At 46.3% G+C, this 17,619-nt stretch overlaps 1 protein-coding gene across 3 annotated transcripts in view; it reads right to left on the reverse strand.

Annotated features, from left to right (window-relative positions):
- BABAM2 (BRISC and BRCA1 A complex member 2) overlaps nt 1–17,619 on the reverse strand; it is a 1,270,030-nt gene that overhangs the window by 634,070 nt on the left and 618,341 nt on the right. For all 3 annotated transcript variants that reach the window (XM_069608726.1, XM_069608725.1, XM_069608724.1), the window contains one exon: nt 13,764–13,873. In XM_069608726.1, the coding sequence (XP_069464827.1) occupies nt 13,764–13,873 (110 nt within the window). The remainder of the gene's footprint in view (nt 1–13,763; nt 13,874–17,619) is intronic.

A 17,619-nucleotide genomic window follows, 5' to 3' on the forward strand; every position in this document is an offset into this window, starting at 1 on the left:
CTGCATCTCTAGAGCCACTAACAACACGGACAGACTTTTCAAAATATGCAAGGAACTCGCCAATCCACTTACAGTCTCCATCTCTCTCCTTCCTTCCCAGGCTCTCTGCACTGCCTTGGCCTTTCACTTAACATCCAAAACTCAGGAGATCCTGTCCTCACTCTGGTCCACCCCCTATCTCCTCTCACATGCCTGCTCCCCTGCCTCCCTTTGCCCACCTCCTCCCATCCCCCTCACTCTCCTCCTGCCCATAGCATTGAATGAGGTCTCTAAAGTGGTCTGCTCAATGAAGGCCTAATCAAAACAGGTGCTCCACTGCTCCTCCAGAACCATTAAGGACAACATCTCCTCTCTCGCCCCGGCTCTTGCTGACCTCTGTATCAACTCATTTGCCACTGGCTCTTTCGCTCTATTCCTCAAGCACTCCCTTATTCACCCTCTCTTAAAATGCCGTCTGCTGAGCCATCCTGCCTGGCTAACTATCGCCCTATCTCTACTACCCCCTTTCTGGGTAAACTCATGGAAAAAGTTGGTCCTGCCCCAACTGACCCTCTAAACTGATCTTGTTGGCTGCCTTCATGACCATCAATCTGGATTCCAGGCATCCAGAGGCACGAGAACTGCTCTCCTGAACACCTGTGAAACCATGCTCGCAAATTGTAACTCCAACTCTCCTGCTGTTCTCATTCTCCTCGATCTCTCCTCTGCCTTGTACATCGTCAACCATTCCATCCTCATAAAACAACTCTGACACCCTCGGCATCACTGACCAGGCACTGGCCACTGTTATTATTTCCCCTGTTCCCTCCCCATTTAGCCTTGTGGTGCTTTGAAACAATTCTGTTGTATAAAGTGCCTTACAATAAAATGAAATAAGCTAGTGGATTTCTTTGATTTATGGGATTTTGAGTTAGAATTGATTATTGTCTCCATATTGATAGATATGGATGATGTGGCTGGAATCCCAGCAGCTCAATGTAGAGGTTGAAGATAAAGGGCGAGAGGATGGATCCGTGAGGGACCCCATAGATGATAGAGATGGGTGGGACCTTTCGATATCCATCTGGATGAGCGGATGGTGGACTTCTAGGTACAAGCGAATGACTGGAGGACTTATTTAATTTATATTGCGCCAAAGCCCGCAGGCATCAGGGCGCATGCAAACACAAAACACGCAGACAAAGAAACTGATAAGGCGTGAGACGGGGACAAGAGGAGTTTGGAACCAGGACGTATGGATAGTGTTTATTCAAACATCCAGCTCTTCAGCTGTTTCTTAAACGCCAGGTGGCAAATTCTCCACGCGTAGCTTCAGAGGTAGTGCATTCCATGCTAGAGCCGTAAGGACGTCAAATGAGCGCCCACATCCTTTGGACTTTTTTGCACGTGGTACAACAAGTTGTCCTTGGGTGTCTGATCAAAAGGTACCTGGAGGGCATGTAGGGTAATATACGTTTCTTGAGATAGCTGGAAGCTTTCCCATGTATGCATCGGTGAGTAACAGAGAGAGCATTGAACCTTGGTTTAGCTGACACTGGCAGCCAGCGCAATTTCCTTCTGGCACTTGGAGTGTGCGATGTTGGTGGAATCCCTACTTTCCAGCATTTCCACATTACCAAATTGTGCTGTCCTGGGCAAATCAGTTTAAGATTGAAATGCTTCAAAACTAGCTAAATGATGGTAAAGAAACCAAGGACACCGACACATACTTCAAGTGCAGTAGCCCACTTCATAAAGCATGCAACACCTTTCTATATGAAACTGTTTCATTAACCAATTTTCAAGAAACATAAAAGTGAAATCAAAACCATGTACATTTCAACAGTATTTGGAGGGAATATCAATGTATCATGAATGTTATACAAGGCACCATGATAAATCAGTGTAAAAATAAAATAATCCACCGACTAGCCGCCTGCTTCCCCACCAGATGCATCAGCACTATGCAAGAGTTCAGCAAGGCTTCTTCATTCATGAACAGGCGATTATTTCACAGTACCCATTTTGCATACATTTCTGCAAACTTGTTGGAGCCAAATACTATTGATAGATCATTTGCAACTGCTATCCTCCATGCTGTGCACATAGAAAAGATCTCTGGGTCCTAGTCCAGAGATGCCTTTGTGTCTCCTCATTAAGCTTCGCCTAAAATGGCATGCCAAGCCTGTGTGTGGGATGATTCAATCTCCGATTGTGGCGCTTTCAATAATCAAGAACTCTTAGAGAGAAGTCTCTTGGAAGAGATTGAGGGAAATATGAGTTTGTTGGGTCTAACAGCAAGAGCCCTCATGGAGCAATACAACAGCCAGTATAGTGGAGTCTTTCCCTGGCTCAGATAACCTACTCCTTCCACTGTATCTCATGGAAACGGATGCATTGCATACTCACATCATCCCGATAGCCAACAATCAGGGTCTCTACTATGATCAGCTGGACTGAACCGCAGGTGGCTGTGAAAAGTGGGTATAGGGGCTGGAAAGCAGATACGCTGGAGTCTGATCACAAGTCTGCCCCCGACACGCAATGTGCAATTGGGTTATTGGCAATTCATAGACTAGACTGATAGGAGCCTGTGTTTCGATAGGAACCAGAGGGCCAGAAGACGTGTGAGACATGAAACGTCATCGCATCGTCCATCATTTTCCACACTTGATTGGGGGTTGAGCCAGTCTATCAATATAGTAACCGTGCAGCTTGGAAATACTTATTCATATGTGGGCATGTCAACCCTCTGTGCATACGTAGAGGAAACATTACAGCGAGAGACCCTGGGGTGTGAGTCAGTCCAAATATATTTAAAGATATCATTCCGAAGGGTATGCAATTTTTTATGCCTTTTATTTTCACTGAGATGACTCTTCCTAGTAAAGAGGCAGCTAAATGTAGCTCTTCACTCATTTTCTTCACGGAATCTGGATCATTTGCAGCATATAAAGTGGATGGCGGGTATGCAACATTCTCCCCAAATATGTTAAAGAGTTGCAGACTATCTTAAATTGGGAGAGATTTGAAAGGGAGCCCATTTGAGATGCCGCTAGCGTGAGCCCCGATAGTTCAGATGTTTCTGCGTTGGAATTGAGGTTTCTAGGGTTGATTCGATGGCATAATATAGCCTGTGACAAATGTACCTTTATGGGCTCCATCAGCCTACTCCATCTCACCTTCTGAAGGACTGTCTCCAAGTGCCTGATCCAATGGTTCTACTCCCAGGGCAAAGAGGACAGACAGAGGACACAGTGTCATGTGGCCCTTGTAAGGGAAAAGCTGTCCGAGACATCATCATTTGCTCGAACTCTGGCCGTTTGAGCGACATACATGGCCATAATCAGGTTCTTGAAATCTCCACCCGTTGCATGATTGACCGAATGATTTTTCATTTATAAGGCGCTCATGACCTGCTGTCCAGCCCAGTGGTGAACATCATTTAATAGAGACTTTGCTAGAAAAAGGGAGTAGTTTCTTACCTGTAACTCCATTTCTCCAGCATTGGTAACCTTCATGGATTCACATGCTGTGACTATTTTCCCGTCGTCAGGCTGGGAAACCTCAGTGACTTTAACTTAGTGTTTTCCTATGGAAAACATCGACATTTTGGTGTCCGATCAACGCCCTTTTTGGGTGCTTCAGACCCTATCCAATAGGACGTCTGGTATAAATAGCCCACGCCCCCACGGCTTCACTTCAGATTTGAACTTCCAAAGCAAAGGGAACCCGAACCCACGTTTGCCTGCAGGGGCGGCCAGCGGGCGCATGTGAATCCATGAAAGATACCAACGCTGGAGGAATGGTGTTACAGGTAAGAAACTACTCCCTTCTCCAGCATTGGATCTTTCCTGGATTCAGATGCTTAGAATAGATTATATAGCAGTACATCCAATTAGTGGTGGTGTGTGGTAGGCAAAACAACAAACAGTACTTAATCACATACATGAGACAACAAACCCATCAAGTGACAAAGCACATAGATGAAAACTGCGAAGCTGCGGGGCCTACCTTATTTGAACAGGCGTTGGAGGACCGCACGCCGCACCTACACATCTCCCATATGCTGCTGCCCGAGACAGTAATGCCTGGTGAAGGTATGCAGCCCCGCCCGGGAGGCCGCCTGGCAAATGTCCACCAGTGGTATCATAGACCGCAGCACCGCCGAAGAGGCAGTGGACCTCGTAGAATGTGCCTTAGGAGCACTCCGCAAAGGCTTTCCAGCTTTTGTGTGGCAAAACGAAATTGTAGAGGAAACCCATCGGGAAAGTCCTTGCCTGGAGATGGGCTGCCCCTTGTTGGACGGCCCATATGCCACAAAGAGTCGCCTTGACTTCCTGAAGTCCTGTGTGCGATTCAGATAAAACTTTAGGGCCCTCTTAACGTCCAGCGAATGCAGGGCCCTTTCTGCTGGCGTGGATGCATTAGCAAAAAACGAGAGTAAAGCAATAGAGGCATGTTTGTGAAATGCTGTTGGCACTTTCGTGATAAAGTGCGGGTTAGGGCCAGGAGAACATCGTCCTTCACAAATCTCAGGTAAGGAGGGTCAATGACCAGTGCTTGCAACTCAGACATCCGTCTGGCCGAGGTAATTGCCACGAAAAAAGCCACCTTCCATGAGAGTAACTTCAAGGTAGCCGTCGACATGTGTTCAAAAGGAGGCTTCATCAAAGCCAAAAGCACCACATTAAGGCTCCACACCGGTGCAAACTTCTTCACTGGAGGAAATGTCCGAAACAACCCCTTCAGAAAATGTTTCAAAAGATCACTGAACAGGGGAGAAGCATGGCGCTTTCTCCTGAACCTAGAAATCGCTGCCAAATGCACCTTAATGGATGACAACGCTAGAACCCCTTCTGCCAAGTGCAACAGGTACGGGAGAACCTCCGCCGCAGAAACGTTCAAAAGGTCAACCCCAGGATGACCCTACACCATTCACAGAACTCATCCATTTATGCCCATACGAGACATTCGTGGAAGGCGTCCTCGCTGCCTCCAAAATCCGTCGACATTCTCGGGATATTCTCAAATGACCGAACTCGCAGTAGTCAGGAGCCACGCCACCAGGCTGAGAGACGCTGGATCATGATGCCACACCCTGCCATCGTCCTGAGACAGGAGATCCGGAGCCGCTCCCAACCGAATTGGCTCTTCCACTGCCATATGAAAGAGATCTGAGAAACTCGTCTGCCTGGGCCAGAACGGGGACACCAGAATCACTCGGCACTGTTACCTCCGAATCCACTGGATGGTCCGCCGAACAAACGGGAATGGGGGAAATGCATACATGAAGCGACCCGTCCACGGGAACAAAAAACGCGTTCCCCAAGGACTGGGGATGAGCCCCTCTGCTGGCGAACCCCAGGCACTGCTTGTTTTCCCTCGTAGCAAAAAGAGCCAATGGAGGATGTCACCATCGCCGGAAGATCCTCAAGACCTGTTGTTCCTTCAGCCCCCACTCGTGCAGCTGGCTGGTGTAACTGCTGAGCGCGTCTGCTTTAACATTCAGCACTCTGGGTAGATGGAAACCGACCAGACTGATCCCTTGAGCTAGAGCACAATGGCAAACGTTCTGCGCCTGTGGTGTTCAGGCCAACACCGGAGCCAGACACTTCGTGAACGTCCTGGGGGACGACTTTAGGCCAAACAGAAGGACCCAAAACTGATGGTGTTCCTCTCCGACCACAAATCGCAGGAACTTGTGGTACCTCCGCCGCATAGGGATGTGAAAAGAGGCATCCTGCAAATCCACGATGCCAGGAACTCGACTGGCTGCACCGCCTGGATGACATCTTGGAGGATGAGCATCTTGAACTTGAGGCATTGCAGAGTCTTGTTCAGCGCCCAAAGATCTAGAATGGGCCTCCACTTGCCGTTGGGCTTTTTCACAACAAAGTACCTGGAGTAAACTTCCTGGCCCCGCCCCGCTAACGGAACTGGTTCTATTGCCCCTTTCTCTAGCATGAGAACCACCTTCTGCCGCAAGATTGGAAGATGCGGCTGCATTACATACACCGGTGGAATAGGAACCAGAGGATGCTGGAACTCCAACGAGTGGTCAAGACGCACTGTGTCTAGCACCCAGCGGTCTGATGTTATCTTTCTCCACTCATCGACCCGGATGGCGACCCTGACCCCCAGTAGATCGTCCATATGGCAGTTATTGTTGAGGTTTAGTTTGCCTCCCCATGACGCAGAGGACTGCAAACTCTTTTTGCTGAGCCTGGAAGTCCCGGCCTTTCTGCGCAGACTGGACAGACCGTCGATACTGCTGAGAGGAGTAGCTGGAGTGCCCGTAACCACTATCTCTGGTGGAAGCAAACCGGGCATTTCCTGAGGCTCCACAGAATGCCCGAAAGGAACAAAAAGAGTGCCCACTCTGCAGGAACCCCAAAGATTTAGCGATTTCCGTATCCTCCTTCATCCCTTTCAGGACTTCATCGATTTTGTCACCGAACAAGTGTTCGCCCTCACAGGGCATGTCGATGACCTTATATTGCACCTTGGCCGAAGGTCAGTGCACTTCAAATCAGACTTGTCACTGACGCTCAACCCCATTGTTAATCTGTTTAAAACCTGACTCCGCCAGGTCCACGGAAATATTTATGCGGTGGTTGGAGGCCTCCTCCCCCTCACGCACCAACAGCATTGCTTCCTTTCGGTGTTGCTTGGGCAGATGTTCAAGAATTGGGGCCAGCCGATGCCACATTTCACAATCATATCTGGCCATGATCGCTAAGGAATTTGCAGTCTTTACCATTGTGGCCCCGACCGTCAAGACCACCTTTCCAAAGCGTCCTGCTTCCTGGCCTCACTGTCCGGAGGCTTAACGAATTTAGGGGTAGACTCCGGAGCCTTGAATTTCTATTAAAGTCGACCCTTCACCGCCGGCTCTGAAAATGGGTGGCACATCATGCGCAGGCCCTCCGCACAGAGCTTGCCCATATGGTCGAGAGGAAGCAGTCCAATGCGTTCCTCTTCAGGTGCCAGTCCAAACTCCAGACATGCCTTCAACATCATGGCGTGGAATGCCCCAATATCATCCGGAGACTAGGGTTGCGCCGGGCTACGGGGGCTGCTCCACCTTGGCGTCCGTGTCTCACGCATACAGTAGAAAAGGTATCTCGTGGAATACTCTGGGTCTGAATCAGGTAACTCATCTTCAGGATGAGACCGGGGATGGCCCAACCCCACTGGCAACGGCAATCACAACCGTGTCGGAGGAGACTTCCTCAGAACCTCACCAGGCAACACCTCGACCACCTGCACCCCCGGACTCGGCGGAGGAGGAGGCAACCTCGCATCCAGCTGCCCCAACAAAGATTGAAGCATAAACCGCACTTGCAACGACAGCAGAGATTGTGGGTCAACCAGCAGATACCGGCGGCCCAGCCCCCATTCCACTCGACGTCGAAGGCCTCACACTCTGCAGACCCAGAGCAGGCGGGTCAAACACCTGCTCCTGTTCCTCCTCCACTTCCGAAGAAACAGAAAATGTTGTCGGATCCTGCTGCACAATGTTCTCAGGAAGAATAAATTCAAAGGTGGCGGACTGTCAAGCCCCACCCGTCGACAACAGCCCTTCCAATTCCATCTAAAGGGCCGATCGCATTGGACCACTATCCTTCAGTGTCGTGGATGGTGCTGATGTCCCCACCGTCGAAGACGGCACCGTAGACTGCAGCACTACCGTCAACAAGCTTGTTGTCAGAACCATGTCCCCTGGTTTTCATTTCACTGGAGACGCAGATTTGTGGAAGAACTGGACCGGTGCTTCGAAGACCCCGGGTGGAAGAAGACCTGTGATAGTCCCTGGATGATGAGTGCTTCGACCAAGACTCCTTCGGCTTCGCCAGGACTTCCTCCGACACCGTAGACTTCGCGGACCTACCACCAGACTCCCTGGAATGGTCCAACTGACCATGCTTGGACAGCGATGCACCACTTGCCTTCGACTACTGCGGCTTCAACAAAGACTTACTGCCTTTCCCCACCTCCGACACAGGCAATACGGCCCAATGCTTCTTCGCCGGAGGTTCAGCCGACGAGTCTCAGTGATGTTCCGCAAACTTCTGTGCTCTTCCCGAAGACTGGCTCCTCCGGGCCGAATCCACCTCAGAAGCCGGGTACGTGCCCTCATTCAGCCAACATATGAGCCGTCAATTACGGTCCTACAGGGTCTTCTGCGAAAATCCCCGACGTATCTCGCAGGTATCCGCCGAGTGATGGGGGTGGAGACAGTAAAGACAGCCTATATGACCTTCGTACACCTTCTTCAAGCCGCAGGTAGCACAAGGCCGAAAAAGAGACTTCTTCTGGGCTACAGACGACATCCAAGCCCACGATACCAAACGCACATGCAAAACACGCAGAAGCACGAGGTGATCCCAACAGTTTGAAGATGGTTGAAATCTGAAGGGAAGCCGTGGGGGCGGCACTATTTATACCAGACATCCTATTGGTGGGGCCTGAAGCACCCAAAAAGGACGTTGATAGGACACTAAAGTCTCAAAGTTTTCCATAGGAAAACGCCAAGTTAAAATTACTGAGGTTTCCCAGCCTGACGACGGATAAATATTCACAGCATGTGAATCCATGAAAGATCCAATGCTGGAGAATACATTTTAAAATGTTGTTTTTGGAAATGCATAAACTTACCAGTCCTGAGCATCTGAAGAAGCAAGGAGTTCCACGGGTAGCAGCACTGACTGGACCTGAAAAGAGCATCACACAGCTTTTTTCATCTTGAGCTTAGGGACATCAATCCGGTTTATTGGATGATCGAATATTTCTATTGGTCAAGATATATTGGGAAGAATAGCCTTAAAACAGTGATTGTTGCGTACAGCGGCAGCCAATGCAGCCTTCTAAGAAGCGGAGATGTGTGCTCGTGTACTAGAGTTAGATATGATTATTGCTGACATACTAAGAAGTATTTGAAGGCGTTGATATTCTGATCTGCCCCGAGAAACCATGAGTAAAATAATGTAGCTTTGCTCCAACTATTAACAGCGCAAACATGGTGCAATTCTCTTCAATTGCCTCATTAGCTCAGGTAACTACACTTAACCAGATCAAATGCCTCAGAGTCAAGGGAGAGAAGGGTATCGGGGGATCCAGCGTCAATGCAATAGCAATCAGAATTATCAACTTACATGCATTATGCAAAGCTTGTCTGCCCTTTATAAAACCACACTGCTCCTCGTCTATTAGAAAGGGTAAAAGTGACTCAAATCTATTACCCAAATTCCTTGCATATATTATGGCACTGAAATGTGGGATCCTTACCTGGTTTCAGTAATATCATGGCCTCTCATTCTGGAAGCAGTAATCCTTCCCTCAAGTCAAATGTAAATGAACAAAGCCACCATGGTTTAATAACTGGCCCATTCTCTTTTTCTTTTTTTAAGACTAATATATAGCCATCAGGGATTGGTCCTAGATTTAATTTCAGAGTTTAAAATGTTTTTTTATTTTTTTGGTGCATTTAGTTTACAATAAACCTTAAACAATTAAGAATATAAATATACAATACAAACAGAAAAGTAAAAAAAGATTAGAAACATATGTCTTCCAATTTAAGAGTTGCATTAGCCATCAAACCCTTTTCCATCATCACAGGGGCATACAGATTGTGTCCGTCTGCTTGGGAAATCTTAGGGAGATTCCCTCTGTCCATAAAGGCCATATCATGTTGGTCCTTGCCATTTTATAGTGTTTATAGTACATTTTATACCAAAGCTCTAATTTTAACTTTCCTTTGTAAACTAGGAACTTTGTATCACACAGTTGTGCTTTCCTGTGCTCTTTTGCCCTAGCTTTAAGTTAGAAGGCCAGCAATTTGGTAGGTTTGTTACCCAGTTGATAGAATCTACAAATCACTTGGAGGCTCAAGGATGGTTCAAGGGTTTTAATTAATATGTTTGTGTGCCTCTCTCTCCTCCCTTGGGATCTCCTCCCTAACTCAGGCGTCCATAGCCCCAGATTTGTACTACTGAAAGGTAGCCGCTACTACCTAATTTCTACCTTTGGCTACACATGGTTACCTTAAATGATGACTCTCTAAGCCCAAACCAACCCCCAGGAACCTCTGAGCTGTCCCTTTTCTATCCAGATATTAGTGTTCTACAGGAACTTGGGATGTGCATTGCAGACACTCTATAAAATGTATTGTTATCTTCCAGGCCAGCTCTCTCCTCTCCCTTCCTCTCTGTCACTTTTAATACTCCATCTCCACTCCTCTCCTCTCGACTTGTTCGCTGTCTACTGTCCCTCGGTCTCTTTCGCCCAATCTAGTCCTCGCCTACACCCTTTTCACCAGCAATCTCCTCTACAAGTCGCCTCTCCTCCTTCCTCCTGCTGGACTTACCTGAAAATCCCCACACTAACGCTTTCCTGTTCCCAGCTTGAAGTTACCTCCCTCTTTAATGATTGGCTAATCCAGATAAGGGTCTGCAAACTACCATGCTGGCACCTGGGTGGGGAAAAGGAATTTTATCTCCCTCTGCGGTCCCCAATCACCCTGCGTCTATACTGAAATGTCACACGCCCCTACACGACAAAGGGGAGAAACATTCATGAATACCTAGTGTTTGACTGTTTACCTTGACCTGCAGCAGTGCATAATGGCCACCAGCACTGATGGAAAATCAGATACAACAATAACTGGTAACCACAATGACAGATGGAGGAACAGATTCACTGGGCTTTAAATGGTCCTAAGTAACCCAGACGCATATTCAGTCATCATTGGATCCTTCCCGCTCCCTCTACCCCTTACAGTCTAGTAAATCAACCAACTGAGACACCCCCAGCAATGGCTCGGCCATTCATATAGCCTCGAGCAATAACAGGCTCATCACTTACCTCCTATCTGTTCTACCACATCTGATGCACTCCCAACACTTTCCCAATCTCATAGGATTAACTTGTTAGTACGCAATATACACCTAAACCTTGGGCCCATATAGCAACACAAAAACACTGTGCTCATCTCACTGCCGCATAGAAATCAGTTAGTTCTGAATCTGCATTCATCTAAATAGCAGTATTGACACGTTGCTTCCCTTGCTGCTCTTATTAACTCTACACTCCTCCTGCAGGAACTATCACCAAGAGACTGCTAAAATGACAGTAGTCACACTATACAAGACCCAATTACATTACATGCACACGGCTGGGGTCAGCAAAGGTGACTGAGGGGTGGAATAATGTGCTGGTCTAAGGTGACGGAGACGGGGACCATTGGAGGAAGTGGGAGAATCTTATAGTCTAAAATATAGACAAACACAACGCAAACCCCTTACAAATGAACCGGGATAATGCACCATCTAGTCAGCGGTGCAGAAACACAAGCCAGGCACATGCTATGCTATAGAATTAGGTTACTTGAACACTGAAGCGAAAATAAAATGTTACTCATCGTAGTGACTAAAATACTCCTAGTTCAAAGTCCCCTTTAGTCCATCCTTTCGTCCATCCTGTATGGGCGTCCCCAGTATGGGGACGGGACTGGAACCTTATGGCAGTGAAAAATGGACCTTCTCCTTGGTATAGCACACAGAGGCGCAACTGCGGGCGTGACCATGCCCAATAGCTCTGCCCTCTGGTGCTTCTCAGTCCCCTTTTACACGTCGGGCGCTAATACACCCGGCGTAAGACACCAAGTACATGCACCAATTTAGAGGGGGATGGAAGATGGGTCGTATAGAGGAAAGGGACCTTTAGGAGTAATGTAGTCACTACAGTAAGTAACAATGTATTACTCCTATGTTCCGTCCCCTTTCCTCCATCCTGAATGGGTGATTCCAATGTAACCCTTTTACTGGGAGGAGGTACTATATGGCTAATTAGAAGCAAACAGATTTTTTAATACAGCTTGCCCAAATGCTGCATCTGATCTGGAACTGATATCCAAGGAAAAGTGCTCAATACCCCATGATGCATGTCTCTGGAATGCAACTGCAGTTGGTTTTGCCTATACCGCATGCACGTGAATCCTCTTAGGGACTTCCTTCTTTTGCGCCCTGTACGCCTCTACAATAGCGAATACCATCCATCTGGAGATCAATGCAGTCGATGCTTGTGATTCTGGCGAGGTGCCACCGAAAGTCAGAAATAAAGCTTCTGATTTTCTGATTGACATTGTAAGAGGTAGATCTTGAGGACCCTGCGACGATCAAGAGTGAAGAGATTTCTCTGCCTCCGACTGCAGATTAGGAAAAAACACTGGTAAACATATCTTGTGGTTGCTGTGGAATGGATAAACAATTTTAGGCAGGGACTTGATGAGTTCTAAGGACCACCTTATCTCTGAAAAACTGAACGACTCAAGAGGATGAATCTCCCTTACTCTGCCAGCTGAGGTTAACGCTAGCAACACGACTGTCTTCAGCGTGAACCATTTAATCTCTATGGAAGCCATGGTCTCAAAGGGTTCATGCGGTAAGGCTGCTAAAACGATGTTTAAATCCCTCATCGGATGAGGCTGGTCTATAGGAGGGAACATGTCAGGTTAATAGCTTTGGTGGTTGTCTGCTGTCTTTCGTGGTGTGCGAAAATGTTTGTATCGGAAAAGGGGGGATAGAGTGTTTAAGCAGGATGGGGGAAAAGGATGGGATACTGAGTCTCACCCGTCGGTGTCTCACTTCCACTTCCCGAGGACCCCCCCCATTCAGGCGATCCTCGTGCACTGGTCCACCCGCAGGAGCTGGATCCAAACTTGTGCTGTGCTCCGGAATCCCACCTTGTCCCGTGCTCAAAACGTGGGGAAGGGAGACCCCTGGCAACCACATCCCGACTTATCATTTTGTGAACACTATCCTATTATACGGATTGGCAATATTTTTTTTTTAGCATAGGCCCTTTCTATTTGACAAGACGCCACTAAGACTACCTTATAATTTGATGATCGTAGCTTGTGCCCATCTTAGATTTAGGTTTAGATTAGGCGTATTTCCAACTTTCCTATACAGTTTAAAAAACACCCTCGAACTGTGATCACTTGTGTCCATCTTTACTGTTGCTGCCATGAGTTCCTTACAATACAAGAAAGTCTGACCAGACACACATCACGCTGGTTCAGATTTTACTAATCAAGCACCCTCTTCCGAAGCATAAGCTAATGAATCAGCGCAAGGTACTGGTAAAGGCTAGACCTTTCCGATTGTTTTTCTCCCACTCATCGCTTCGGGTAATAGCTTTCAGGATTTTCACTGTACCTCCACCCCCTGCAAAGTATATTAACAGTGAATCTTCACCTACAAGGATCCAGAACTCAAGACTGCCAGAGGACCAATCTCTTAATTTGCTGTAGGATTTCATTCATATATATTTTTTTCTTTTCAGTATTGGATGCTCTCTTCTCGGCAGAGTATGTGGGAGCTTGATCGTGGACGCCTATTGACCCAGGAGCATCGCGACAGGAAGCTGTACATATCAATTTACGGTGCCAATCTGGAAACATGTCCTTGGACAGTATTGTACATCATACTATACAGCTAGTTTGTAATTCTTTATCTTACACAAGTTTACAATTATGGTCAAGGGTGAGTGGGGGGGGGGAGAAATTTGCACATGATAACTCTTTTTGGTCAAGTACCGAAGCTGGGATTGGAACCCAGATCTACAGGTTCACCATTTTAGCTATTAGACCACATTGACGCCAATCAGATGTATTCAAGTAGTTTTTGCATTGTCACTGAGTTTTAGAAATTCTGATACATACTAAACGTTTTAAAATTAAAAAAGTAAACTATGGATGAACAATTATATCCACTTACTGCTCAATTCGTGGTGACAGGTAAAGCTTTGGGAAAACCTGAGATGCTTCTGTGTCCTCGAAACTGACAGAAAGGAGTGCAACATCTTCCCCAGGGTCTTCATTGGCATCCTGGACAAAGAGACATATATGTAGCATTAGACTTAGCCAGGAAGTACTGATATGACAAGGCAGGCAGATGACTCCGTCTCACAACTTTCTCATTACAGGGTTTTGTTTGTTGTTTTAACAAATCATTGGTATCCGGTGCATACCTATATTTTGATCAATTACAGTTGAGCATGCTAATAGCTCCCAGAATGCATTTGTTTTCAAATTGAAAGCCTGGGACTGGTATGGTAGTATCCCCATGACACAGAGTCATCTAGGTATGCTCGGCCAAAGAACACAACAGCCGTGACAGACCATACACAATCTCAATGATCTAGATTAGCAGCATGTACATGTATAACGTCTTAATTTAAGAACATAACCAGATATTGGTTGATCAGCAGTTTAAGGATGCCATTAGAGGTCCACAGGGCAAAAGGACATTTGGGTGCTGCCCTCATGTTTATGGACTCCTAATCCTTATCTTATCTTATTTTAAAAGAACGTGTAATGCGCAGCTTACGCCCACAGGCATCTTGGCACTAAGTAAAAGAGAGGTCTGTCCAATCCAGGACCTAAAACAAAAAGGTCTTAAGCGCTCGTTGGAACAAAAAGTGTGACTAAATACTGCGCAGAGCAAAAGGAAGCCGATTCCGGGCCTTCGCCGCCACCACCGAGAATGCATGGCCGCCTCGGGAGGTGTATAGTTTTCAGATCCTGGGAGCGCAGTGGCCTGGCATGTGTATACAACCCAAACTTCTTTTGAAGAAATTCAGCACCCAATCTGTAAAGGGCCGTGTGTACAATACACAACGTCTTTAACTTAATGCAATGCTCCACTGTAAGCCAGTGAAGCTGCCTTAGAAGCAGAGTCATGTGAACACCCCCCCTAGGGGGCGAGGGCGAAGAACGGCTCTAGGTGCTGCGTTTTGAAGCACTTGGAGACGCTGCAAGAGATGCTCAGGGAGAGCCAGGTACAGAGAGTTACAATAGTCAATGTTGCTAATGACTAAAGAACAAACAGGCGCATGAAACTTTACTGGAATACATGGCAGGACTTTCCGGAGCGTCCGGAACTTAAAATGGGCTTCTTGGCATACCCGAGAAACCTGGTCAGCCAAAGAAAGAGGCTGACATTTTCACACCCAAATCTTTCCCCGAAGAGGCCGGCTGAGGGAAAGGACCAAAACTCTCCAGCCAAAACTCTGGCGTCCAAAACAGGTGGTCATACCCACTACCAACACGTCATTTTTTTCAGCATTAAGTTTGAGCTAATTTTTTGACATCCACTCCACAATGGCTAGTAAACCGTTTTTCAGTTGATCAGCTGATTCAGATTCGGTAAGGTTCAGTCGCACAGTGATTTGGGTGTCATCTGCGTAGGAATAACTTAACAGACCTGGACTGAGCAAATAGTCAATTTAGCCGGCTTAGACCTGACCTCAAGTCACAACTTTCTCAGTGTTTTCGTACTCCCAATGGTCTGCTGTCACATATTCCTCAGCAACCGTGACACTTGAGGTCTCCCTTGCTGCCCCTGTGTTCTACCTTGCTACCCCTAAAAAAAGAAAAAAAATATTTTATTATTTATTTTTTTGATCGGAAGCTCTAAGGCTGTGACCAGCACCATGTGGCTCTTTGTTTCTTCAGTGGATGGCTTACTTGTGCAGGCCTCTTAAAAAAACAGGGGGTTATACAAGTGTAATACTTTGAGCAGTGACCCTAAATAAGAAAGAATAGGAATAACAAATAGTCTTTCTGGAATTCTATACAATAATTTCTAGACTCATTAACGGTTGTTTATTTTAGGCACACTTCAGGGGGTAAGTCACTGATTTAGTCTGTTCTTAAACACCGCAAATTCCCAATGCAGACAAAAACTATATGAATTTAGCGTTTTGCAAGTTGCAGTTATAGCATATTTTTTTCTGCCGTTGTCTCTGTTACGATCATCACAAGCCATTTAATCTCGGTGTCCTCGGTCACTTGACAAAATCCTTGTGCCTAAACAACAAAGCCTGTGTACAGTGTAGAAATGTTTGACCATAGCACAGGAAGTGGCTCTTGATGTCATTGTGCCACAATTAATGCTTTGTTGTAATGTGTCTTTCCTATCTCGCAGGCATGCTGTTAAGGATGTTTATTTGCATCTGAGGTAACGAGTGCCCAGGCTAAGGGATGCCGTGTGTGTGCGCTGCTTTCACTGCGCATCTCTAAATTCTTTAATACACATTTATGAACCGTCCCAATGATATGTATTTTGCCAACCTCTGGAGCATGAAAAGTAGATCCACGTGTGGCCAACTTTGCACCGGACCTGCAGATGAACTGGCCTGCTGTTAAATTTCAGTTACCAGTTTATTGGAATCCATTACAGAGTGTAATTTGCTTTCTGGCTTTGAGATCATTCAGACATGTAATTGCTCCTTTTACTATAGTCGGTATGATAGCTCTAGCTGGTAAGATAGTGCAGTGGATCGAGCGCTCGCTGCTGCAATGTGTGTATTATCTGCAGGTTGCAGGTTCGAATCCCAGCAAGGCCAACTCAGGCTTTCATCCTTCTGAGCTATATAAGTGAGTACCAACACATGTTATGATATTGTATGTGTATTTTTCTATATAAACCGCGTAAGTGCTATATAATAACACATCATTATCATTTGGCCTTGGACGTCTGCTTGCAATCACAGTAATTTGGCAGCATGGGCTTATACACACTGATTTAAACAATACGTATGCGGATTCATTCTTGTATGAAATGTACATCACATTACAGTGACATTGTAACCATATTTATAGTAGTGTACTTAGGAACACTATGTGATGTCATTTCATGTTTTGTCAAGGGGTGAAAGGTTGTGTTCCATCACTTCCCGTGATGTCACTTTGGGGTGGGGTCAAAAGACATCACTTCCTGCGATTCCGCTACCGCTACCCCTGGCATTTTGGTGAAATTATGTCCATGTTCCTCCTCTCCTCCAACGCCTCCTCCTCACCTCCAACGCCCCCTCCCCAAAATCCGACACAGTTTCTGTCTGCGCAGGATTGGAGGCATAACAGTTGGGTGTCCCTCGGAGCAAAGAACTGGCTTCTGGCCGTCTTTTGCAATCTATTATTTGTTATTTATTTGGTTTTCTAACCTATCACATTCTAGCGCTGAAAAAGGCCTTCAGGGTGTCAATGTTCACTATACAATTAGACTACAAAAGAACTTTTGCATTAACTTTCGTCTTCTTATGTGTAATCTCTTTTTCATAGCGCTTGAAGGACTTAGGACATAGTTCGCACTCCACACAAATTAATAAAACTACAAATAAAAAACATACCATTCCCATGGAGCTTTAATTGATGCTTGTATTATATGCGACAATAAAATATATTGGGCTTTACCAGTTACAATAAACAAAAATAAAAATATAACAATCCCACAGGGCTGTCCTGGGCCTTTCAAAATTGACTAGAGAGTCAACAACTGATCGATTACAGGAAACGATGAACAAAGAGAAGCAAATTAACGTGTAGCAGAATTGTCCATTTGTCGGGCATTTCTAATTAATGCGAATACATAAACCTTGATTGATAGCTGTTGCTGGCGGGGGTGGTGAATACATGCTCGTGTGGAGTGCTTTTCAGCTGCACAAACCTCATGAGAGAAATGTGTCAAAAGATTATAAAAGGAAAAAGGCAGAGGTGAAGAGATAAATACAGGATGTCAAAATCCTTTCTTAGGGAATTAACACAGCTTCACTAAAAGGTTGCTGACAGTT

The sequence above is a fragment of the Ambystoma mexicanum genome, chromosome 4q (genome assembly GCF_040938575.1).
Source record: "Ambystoma mexicanum isolate Mex_15411 chromosome 4q, UKY_AmexF1_1, whole genome shotgun sequence".
Taxonomy (NCBI): Eukaryota; Metazoa; Chordata; class Amphibia; order Caudata; family Ambystomatidae; genus Ambystoma; species Ambystoma mexicanum.